The 11,223-nt window shown below is 34.2% G+C and overlaps 1 protein-coding gene across 2 annotated transcripts in view; it reads right to left on the minus strand.

Moving 5' to 3' along the window:
- Positions 1-328: 328 nt before the first annotated feature.
- LOC137624847 (coiled-coil domain-containing protein 186-like) overlaps positions 329-11,223 on the minus strand; it is a 26,669-nt gene continuing 15,774 nt past the window's right edge. For both annotated transcript variants that reach the window (XM_068355797.1, XM_068355796.1), the window contains 2 exons: positions 10,211-10,396; positions 329-655 (listed from right to left, as the gene is read on the minus strand). In XM_068355797.1, coding sequence (XP_068211898.1) covers positions 438-655; positions 10,211-10,396 — 404 coding nt within the window. In that variant the 3' untranslated portion in view covers positions 329-437. The remainder of the gene's footprint in view (positions 656-10,210; positions 10,397-11,223) is intronic.

Genomic DNA, 11,223 nt, shown 5'->3' on the forward strand with positions numbered 1-11,223 from the left:
TATCATATAAAGAAAACTCGATTTTTTTAAAGCCATCTACGCTTTTTGGATATATTGAACCATTAGTCCCACTTTTGATTTTAATCCTACTCTGTAAATCCATCGTAGATATCAAATGATAATTATAAAATCAGACGTTTGAGAAGCCAATAAAGAGTTGCAGAACAATGGATCACATGTTTAATCTTGATTTACCTCTCCGTGTTGATTAGCTCCTTCTAGTAGACAAAACTATTCTTACTTAGAGGCAGTTTTTATATTGCCATCGATTGAAATTATTGTTATTTTGGTGTATTTTTTTAGAGCTTAAGACTGTTTTCAATTATACTCTTCAACCGAGAGAGCAATCTCTGACATCAAGTCGAAAATCACGTGAGGGACAAAATGGTATAAAACAAAATTTCGATTAATACTAATATTGTACCTGCCCTCAAGTATTACACAAGTTGACAAACAGCTCCTATTTTAGCATCAGCTAGACAGTCGTGGAACTTAATGTTACCAACTGACTTCACGCAGAGTTGATATTGGTTGTCATAGTTGTCTGGCTCTGCAAGATCCCAAGGGAATTCTTCCTCTTCAAGCGTGGCTCCGGTCACCCATCTCCAGATCCCGTCCGAGTCTCGAGAGGCCCCTACCCACAAGTAATCTGACTCTGAAAGGATTTAGGGATTATTGTTAGAGAATGGCCCTAAAGTAACTTGGATGTCTGACTCTTTTAGAAGCCCAACTCACAAGTACTCTGACTTTGAAACGATTATGAGAATTTTGCTTGAAAACGATCGATAAAGTAACTTAGATGTCTGACTCTCATGAGGCCCCTACCAACAAGTAATCTGACTCTTGACAGAATTGTAGTATTATTGTTAGAGAATAACCAATAAATAACCTAGATGTCTGTCTCTCATGAGGCCCCTACCTACAAATAATCTGAATCTGAAAGGATTGTGTGATTATTGTTAGAGAATAATCAATAAATAACTTAGATGTCTGTCTCTCATGAGGCCCCTACATACAAATAATCTAACTCTGAAAGGATTATAGGATTATTATTAGATTATATCCATTAAAATAACGTAGATGTCTGACTATCAAGACCCCTACCAAAAAGTAATCTGACTCTGAAAGGATTGTGGGATTATTGATAGAGAATAATCAATAAATAACTTAGATGTCTGACTATCAAGAGGCCCCTACCAACAAGTAATCTCACTCTGAAAGGATTGTGTGATTATTGTTAGAGAATAATCAATAAATAACTTAGATGTCTGACTATCAAGAGGGCCCTACCAACAAGTAATCTGACTCTGAAAGGATTGCGTGATTATTGTTAGAGATTAATCAATAAATAACTTAAATGACTGACTATCAAGAGGCCCTACCAACAAGTAATCTGACTCTGAAAGGATTGTGGGATTATTGATAGAGAATAATCAATAAATAACTTAAATGACTGACTATCAAGAGGCCCTACCAGCAAGTAATCTGACTCTGAAAGGATTGCGTGATTATTGTTAGAGAATAATCAATAAATAACTTAAATGACTGACTATCAAGAGGCCCTACCAACAAGTAATATGACTCTGAAAGGATTGTGGGATTATTGATAGAGAATAATCAATAAATAACTTAGATGTCTGACTATCAAGAGGCCCCTACCAACAAGTACTCTCACTCTGAAAGGATTGTGTGATTATTGTTAGAGAATAATCAATAAATAACTTAAATGACTATCAAGAGGCCCTACCAGCAAGTAATCTGACTCTGAAAGGATTGCGTGATTATTGTTAGAGAATAATCAATAAATAACTTAAATGACTGACTATGGAGAGACCCTACCAACAAGTAATATGACTCTGAAAGGATTGTGGGATTATTGATAGAGAATAATCAATAAATAACTTAGATGTCTGACTATCAAGAGGCCCTACCAGCAAGTAATCTGACTCTGAAAGGATTGCGTGATTATTGTTAGAGAATAATCAATAAATAACTTTAATGACTGACTATCAAGAGGCCCTACCAACAAGTAATATGACTCTGAAAGGATTGTGTGATTATTGTTAGAGAATAATCAATAAATAACTTAGATGTCTGACTATCAAGAGGCCCCTACCAACAAGTAATCTCACTCTGAAAGGATTGCGTGATTATTGTTAGAGAATAATCAATAAATAACTTAAATGACTGACTATCAAGAGGCCCTACCAGCAAGTAATCTGACTCTGAAAGGATTGTGTGATTATTGCTAGAGCATAATGAATAAATAACTTAGATGTCTGACTATCAAGACCCCTACCAACAAGTAATCTCACTCTGAAAGAATTATGTGATTATTGTTAGAGAATAATCAATAAATAACTTAGATGTCTGACTATCAAGAGGCCCCTACCAACAAGTAATCTCACTCTGAAAGGATTGTGTGATTATTGTTAGAGAATAATCAATAAATAACTTAAATGACTGACTATCAAGAGGCCCCTACCAACAAGTAATCTCACTCTGAAAGGATTGCGTGATTATTGTTAGAGAATAATCAATAAATAACTTAAATGACTGACTATCAAGAGGCCCCTACCAACAAGTAATCTCACTCTGAAAGAATTGTGTGATTATTGTTAGAGAATAATCAATAAATAACTTAGATGTCTGACTATCAAGAGGCCCCTACCAACAAGTAATCTCACTCTGAAAGGATTGTGTGATTATTGTTAGAGAATAATCAATAAATAACTTAGATGTCTGACTATCAAGAGGCCCCTACCAACAAGTAATCTCACTCTGAAAGGATTGTGTGATTATTGTTAGAGAATAATCAATAAATAACTTAGATGTCTGACTATCAAGAGGCCCCTACCAACAAGTAATCTCACTCTGAAAGGATTGTGTGATTATTGTTAGAGAATAATCAATAAATAACTTAAATGACTGACTATCAAGAGGCCCCTACCAACAAGTAATTTCACTCTGAAAGGATTGTGTGATTATTGTTAGAGAATAATCAATAAATAACTTAGATGTCTGACTATCAAGAGGCCCATACCAACAAGTAATCTCACTCTGAAAGGATTGTGTGATTATTGTTAGAGAATAATCAATAAATAACTTAGATGTCTGACTATCAAGAGGCCCCTACCAACAAGTAATCTCACTCTGAAAGGATTGCGTGATTATTGTTAGAGAATAATCAATAAATAACTTAAATGACTGACTATCAAGAGGCCCCTACCAACAAGTAATCTCACTCTGAAAGAATTGCGTGATTATTGTTAGAGAATAATCAATAAATAACTTAGATGTCTGACTATCAAGAGGCCCATACCAACAAGTAATCTCACTCTGAAAGGATTGTGTGATTATTGTTAGAGAATAATCAATAAATAACTTAGATGTCTGACTATCAAGAGGCCCATACCAACAAGTAATCTCACTCTGAAAGGATTGTGTGATTATTGTTAGAGAATAATCAATAAATAACTTAGATGTCTGACTATCAAGAGGCCCATACCAACAAGTAATCTCACTCTGAAAGGATTGTGTGATTATTGTTAGAGAATAATCAATAAATAACTTAGATGTCTGACTATCAAGAGGCCCATACCAACAAGTAATCTCACTCTGAAAGGATTGTGTGATTATTGTTAGAGAATAATCAATAAATAACTTAGATGTCTGACTATCAAGAGGCCCATACCAACAAGTAATCTCACTCTGAAAGGATTGTGTGATTATTATTAGAGAATAATCAATAAATAACTTAGATGTCTGACTATCAAGAGGCCCATACCAACAAGTAATCTCACTCTGAAAGGATTGTTTGATTATTGTTAGAGAATAATCAATAAATAACTTAGATGTCTGACTATCAAGAGGCCCCTACCAACAAGTAATCTCACTCTGAAAGGATTGTGTGATTATTGTTAGAGAATAATCAATAAATAACTTAGATGTCTGACTATCAAGAGGCCCCTACCAACAAGTAATCTCACTCTGAAAGGATTGTGTGATTATTGTTAGAGAATAATCAATAAATAACTTAGATGTCTGACTATCAAGAGGCCCCTACCAACAAGTAATCTCACTCTGAAAGGATTGCGTGATTATTGTTAGAGATTAATCAATAAATAACTTAAATGACTGACTATCAAGAGGCGCCTACCAACAAGTAATCTGACTCTGAAAGGATTGTGGGATTATTAATAGAGAATAATCAATAAATAACTTAGATGTCTGACTATCAAGAGGCCCATACCAACAAGTAATCTGACTCTGAAAGGATTGTGTGATTATTGTTAGAGAATAATCAATAAATAACTTAAATGACTGACTATCAAGAGGCCCTACCAACAAGTAATATGCTCTGAAAGGATTGTGGGATTATTGATAGAGAATAATCAATAAATAACTTGAATGTCTGACTATCAAGACCCCCTACCAACAAGTAATCTGACTCTGAAAGGATTGTGGGATTATTGATAGAGAATAATCAATAAATAACTTAGATGTCTGGCTATCAAGAGGCCCCTACCAAAAAGTAATCTGACTCTGAAAGAATTGTGTGATTATTGTTAGAGAATAATCAATAAATAACTTAAATGACTGACTATCAAGAGGCCCTACCAACAAGTAATCTCACTCTGAAAGGATTGTGTGATTATTGTTAGAGAATAATCAATAAATAACTTAGATGTCTGACTATCAAGAGGCCCCTACCAACAAGTAATCTCACTCTGAAAGGATTGCGTGATTATTGTTAGAGATTAATCAATAAATAACTTAAATGACTGACTATCAAGAGGCCCCTACCAACAAGTAATCTGACTCTGAAAGGATTGTGGGATTATTGATAGAGAATAATCAATAAATAACTTAGATGTCTGACTATCAAGAGGCCCATACCAACAAGTAATCTGACTCTGAAAGGATTGTGTGATTATTGTTAGAGAATAATCAATAAATAACTTAAATGACTGACTATCAAGAGGCCCTACCAACAAGTAATATGCTCTGAAAGGATTGTGGGATTATTGATAGAGAATAATCAATAAATAACTTAAATGTCTGACTATCAAGACCCCCTACCAACAAGTAATCTGACTCTGAAAGGATTGTGGGATTATTGATAGAGAATAATCAATAAATAACTTAGATGTCTGGCTATCAAGAGGCCCCTACCAAAAAGTAATCTGACTCTGAAAGAATTGTGTGATTATTGTTAGAGAATAATCAATAAATAACTTAAATGACTGATCTTCAAGAGGCCCTACCAACAAGTAATCTGACTCTGAAAGGATTGTGGTATTATTGATAGAGAATAATCAATAAATAACTTAGATGTCTGGCTATCAAGAGGCCCCTACCAACAAGTAATCTCACTCTGAAAGGATTGTGTGATTATTGTTAGAGAATAATCAATAAATAACTTAGATGTCTGACTATCAAGAGGCCCCTACCAACAAGTAATCTCACTCTGAAAGGATTGTGTGATTATTGTTAGAGAATAATCAATAAATAACTTAAATGACTGACTATCAAGAGGCCCCTACCAACAAGTAATTTCACTCTGAAAGGATTGTGTGATTATTGTTAGAGAATAATCAATAAATAACTTAGATGTCTGACTATCAAGAGGCCCATACCAACAAGTAATCTCACTCTGAAAGGATTGTGTGATTATTGTTAGAGAATAATCAATAAATAACTTAGATGTCTGACTATCAAGAGGCCCCTACCAACAAGTAATCTCACTCTGAAAGGATTGCGTGATTATTGTTAGAGAATAATCAATAAATAACTTAAATGACTGACTATCAAGAGGCCCCTACCAACAAGTAATCTCACTCTGAAAGAATTGCGTGATTATTGTTAGAGAATAATCAATAAATAACTTAGATGTCTGACTATCAAGAGGCCCATACCAACAAGTAATCTCACTCTGAAAGGATTGTGTGATTATTGTTAGAGAATAATCAATAAATAACTTAGATGTCTGACTATCAAGAGGCCCATACCAACAAGTAATCTCACTCTGAAAGGATTGTGTGATTATTGTTAGAGAATAATCAATAAATAACTTAGATGTCTGACTATCAAGAGGCCCATACCAACAAGTAATCTCACTCTGAAAGGATTGTGTGATTATTGTTAGAGAATAATCAATAAATAACTTAGATGTCTGACTATCAAGAGGCCCATACCAACAAGTAATCTCACTCTGAAAGGATTGTGTGATTATTGTTAGAGAATAATCAATAAATAACTTAGATGTCTGACTATCAAGAGGCCCATACCAACAAGTAATCTCACTCTGAAAGGATTGTGTGATTATTATTAGAGAATAATCAATAAATAACTTAGATGTCTGACTATCAAGAGGCCCATACCAACAAGTAATCTCACTCTGAAAGGATTGTTTGATTATTGTTAGAGAATAATCAATAAATAACTTAGATGTCTGACTATCAAGAGGCCCCTACCAACAAGTAATCTCACTCTGAAAGGATTGTGTGATTATTGTTAGAGAATAATCAATAAATAACTTAGATGTCTGACTATCAAGAGGCCCCTACCAACAAGTAATCTCACTCTGAAAGGATTGTGTGATTATTGTTAGAGAATAATCAATAAATAACTTAGATGTCTGACTATCAAGAGGCCCCTACCAACAAGTAATCTCACTCTGAAAGGATTGCGTGATTATTGTTAGAGATTAATCAATAAATAACTTAAATGACTGACTATCAAGAGGCGCCTACCAACAAGTAATCTGACTCTGAAAGGATTGTGGGATTATTGATAGAGAATAATCAATAAATAACTTAGATGTCTGACTATCAAGAGGCCCATACCAACAAGTAATCTGACTCTGAAAGGATTGTGTGATTATTGTTAGAGAATAATCAATAAATAACTTAAATGACTGACTATCAAGAGGCCCTACCAACAAGTAATATGCTCTGAAAGGATTGTGGGATTATTGATAGAGAATAATCAATAAATAACTTGAATGTCTGACTATCAAGACCCCCTACCAACAAGTAATCTGACTCTGAAAGGATTGTGGGATTATTGATAGAGAATAATCAATAAATAACTTAGATGTCTGGCTATCAAGAGGCCCCTACCAAAAAGTAATCTGACTCTGAAAGAATTGTGTGATTATTGTTAGAGAATAATCAATAAATAACTTAAATGACTGACTATCAAGAGGCCCTACCAACAAGTAATCTCACTCTGAAAGGATTGTGTGATTATTGTTAGAGAATAATCAATAAATAACTTAGATGTCTGACTATCAAGAGGCCCCTACCAACAAGTAATCTCACTCTGAAAGGATTGCGTGATTATTGTTAGAGATTAATCAATAAATAACTTAAATGACTGACTATCAAGAGGCCCCTACCAACAAGTAATCTGACTCTGAAAGGATTGTGGGATTATTGATAGAGAATAATCAATAAATAACTTAGATGTCTGACTATCAAGAGGCCCATACCAACAAGTAATCTGACTCTGAAAGGATTGTGTGATTATTGTTAGAGAATAATCAATAAATAACTTAAATGACTGACTATCAAGAGGCCCTACCAACAAGTAATATGCTCTGAAAGGATTGTGGGATTATTGATAGAGAATAATCAATAAATAACTTAAATGTCTGACTATCAAGACCCCCTACCAACAAGTAATCTGACTCTGAAAGGATTGTGGGATTATTGATAGAGAATAATCAATAAATAACTTAGATGTCTGGCTATCAAGAGGCCCCTACCAAAAAGTAATCTGACTCTGAAAGAATTGTGTGATTATTGTTAGAGAATAATCAATAAATAACTTAAATGACTGATCTTCAAGAGGCCCTACCAACAAGTAATCTGACTCTGAAAGGATTGTGGTATTATTGATAGAGAATAATCAATAAATAACTTAGATGTCTGGCTATCAAGAGGCCCCTACCAACAAGTAATCTCACTATGAAAGGATTGTGTGATTATTGTTAGAGAATAATCAATAAATAACTTAAATGACTGACTATCAAGAGGCCCCGTCAACAAGTAATCTGACTCTGAAAGGATTGTGTGATTATTTTTTGAGAAAAATCAATAAATAACTTAGATGTCTGACTATCAAGAGGCCCCTACCAACAAGTAATCTCACTCTGAAAGGATTGTGTGATTATTGTTAGAGAATAATCAATAAATAACTTAAATGACTGACTATCAAGAGGCCCTACCAACAAGTAATATGCTCTGAAAGGATTGTGGGATTATTGATAGAGAATAATCAATAAATAACTTAAATGTCTGACTATCAAGACCCCCTACCAACAAGTAATCTGACTCTGAAAGGATTGTGGGATTATTGATAGAGAATAATCAATAAATAACTTAGATGTCTGGCTATCAAGAGGCCCCTACCAAAAAGTAATCTGACTCTGAAAGAATTGTGTGATTATTGTTAGAGAATAATCAATAAATAACTTAAATGACTGACTATCAAGAGGCCCTACCAACAAGTAATCTGACTCTGAAAGGATTGTGGTATTATTGATAGAGAATAATCAATAAATAACTTAGATGTCTGGCTATCAAGAGGCCCCTACCAACAAGTAATCTCACTATGAAAGGATTGTGTGATTATTGTTAGAGAATAATCAATAAATAACTTAAATGACTGACTATCAAGAGGCCCCGTCAACAAGTAATCTGACTCTGAAAGGATTGTGTGATTATTTTTTGAGAAAAATCAATAAATAACTTAGATGTCTGACTATCAAGAGGCCCCTACCAACAAGTAATCTCACTCTGAAAGGATTGTGTGATTATTGTTAGAGAATAATCAATAAATAACTTAAATGACTGACTATCAAGAGGCCCTACCAACAAGTAATATGCTCTGAAAGGATTGTGGGATTATTGATAGAGAATAATCAATAAATAACTTAAATGTCTGACTATCAAGACCCCCTACCAACAAGTAATCTGACTCTGAAAGGATTGTGGGATTATTGATAGAGAATAATCAATAAATAACTTAGATGTCTGGCTATCAAGAGGCCCCTACCAAAAAGTAATCTGACTCTGAAAGAATTGTGTGATTATTGTTAGAGAATAATCAATAAATAACTTAAATGACTGACTATCAAGAGGCCCTACCAACAAGTAATTTGACTCTGAAAGGATTGTGGTATTATTGATAGAGAATAATCAATAAATAACTTAGATGTCTGGCTATCAAGAGGCCCCTACCAACAAGTAATCTCACTATGAAAGGATTGTGTGATTATTGTTAGAGAATAATCAATAAATAACTTAAATGACTGACTATCAAGAGGCCCCGTCAACAAGTAATCTGACTCTGAAAGGATTGTGTGATTATTTTTTGAGAAAAATCAATAAATAACTTAGATGTCTGACTATCAAGAGGCCCCTACCCACAGGTAATCCGACTCTGAAAGGATTATCAGATTTTTGTCAGAGAATAACCAATAAAGTAACTTAGAGATGTATGAACGACAAAATATAAATGCATTTTACTAAATATTAAGGCTTTACCCTATTTCAGTTTAGCGAATGACAGATATTAGCCAACGTTCTTAAATTCATTCAAACTGTCCTATCATGCACACACTTGCCATTTGACTATGGTCAAATTAAAATTATATTTCACATCCAAACAATATTTGATTTTGAATTGACGTAGATGAAATCAGTAGATTACACCAACAGAAATTTAAGATGTTAAAGTTTTGACTTCAAAATTTGCCAATGGGTCAACAGTTGCTTCTATAAATTCCTTCCACGGAATTGTCACTTTCTTGATAAGATTAGTTTGCTGCTTTGCATTAGTTTTGGTTCTGAAGATTCAGGATGAGCTCACGCCTTAGTATGTAACATTGCGACCTAATCCTCTGCATATCAACAACAACAAATGCAGCCTTTTCTAGTCTAATGCTAGGCAAAGGCCTCAGATATATCCTTATTCATGTCTGGGGTTTGGCTAGTTTTTATTACCACGCTGGCCACTGCAGATAGGTGACGATATGAGACTTTTGTCTGATTATTCACAGCAAACCAACCTAACGTGGGTGTCCCTGACTAGCACAGCTTTGCTCATCATGGCGATACACAAACTCTTTTCTCCGTGTTAAGGTATCCCCAATCATAGAACCTGTCGTTTAGCATAAACGGAAACTTCATTCCAGACTCACCCGGGTTAATCTTATCAATGAAGGTTCTAAATTCGGGTAGGCTGTTGGGCACAGCCAAGTCCCCGATGCCACCTGCTAAGATGCCCAACTCCTCGCATTTCAGTCGAGACATCTCCCAAGAGGTTCGAGATTCAATCAGCTGCAAACAGTCTTCGCCTACTTTTCTGTAGCCGTTTGGGCAGAGTTCTGAAATGCAGTAAACAACGATAAGATTTTGTGATAAACAGAGAATGGCGTTTAGGTTGCAGTTGCATGAGGATTCATAATTTATTTTGTATGTTTTTTATATTGATTATAGGAGCTGTAAAGGCCCAGATAAACTGTCAATCATGATTGTACAATCTTCGAGATTGCGCAAACAGTGTTTGAGCCCTACACTACTATCAAGTTTGTGCAGTCATTAGTTGACTTCTAAAGCTTGTGGCGTGAAGATGAGCAAAGAGGCAGCATGTATAGGCATTATTCTGGCTTTAGACGATGAGGAGGAAAGTAAAAGTAGGAAAAAAAAAAAAAAGATATGGATGAAAGAGTTGTCCATAATTAGTAAATTCAAGCGTGAAAATCTTCTACAGGAGTTGCTCCTCTCGGCCCGTGCCGATTACGAAAATTATCTACGCATGGACAAAGAAATTTTCATGGATTTGCTAAGAATGACTACGCCCCTCATACAAGAAATGGATACCAAGCTTAGAGATTCCATTCCATTAATTTGATCAGAGCATCTATAGCAAAGTCTTAACAAGAATAGACGTTTGGGATGCAAACTTCTATATAGCAAGATATACATCAACTTTTTTGATGGTTCATGTTCATCTCGTGAACTGCTTTGGAAATTGTTAATAAGTTAATGGTTAGTGGGATATGTATATATATATATATATATATATATATATATATATATATATATATATATATATATATGTATATATATATATATATTTATACATATATATGTATATATATATATATATATATATATATATATATATATAATATATATATATATATATATA

This window comes from Palaemon carinicauda, chromosome 31 (genome assembly GCF_036898095.1).
Source record: "Palaemon carinicauda isolate YSFRI2023 chromosome 31, ASM3689809v2, whole genome shotgun sequence".
Lineage (NCBI taxonomy): Eukaryota > Metazoa > Arthropoda > Malacostraca > Decapoda > Palaemonidae > Palaemon > Palaemon carinicauda.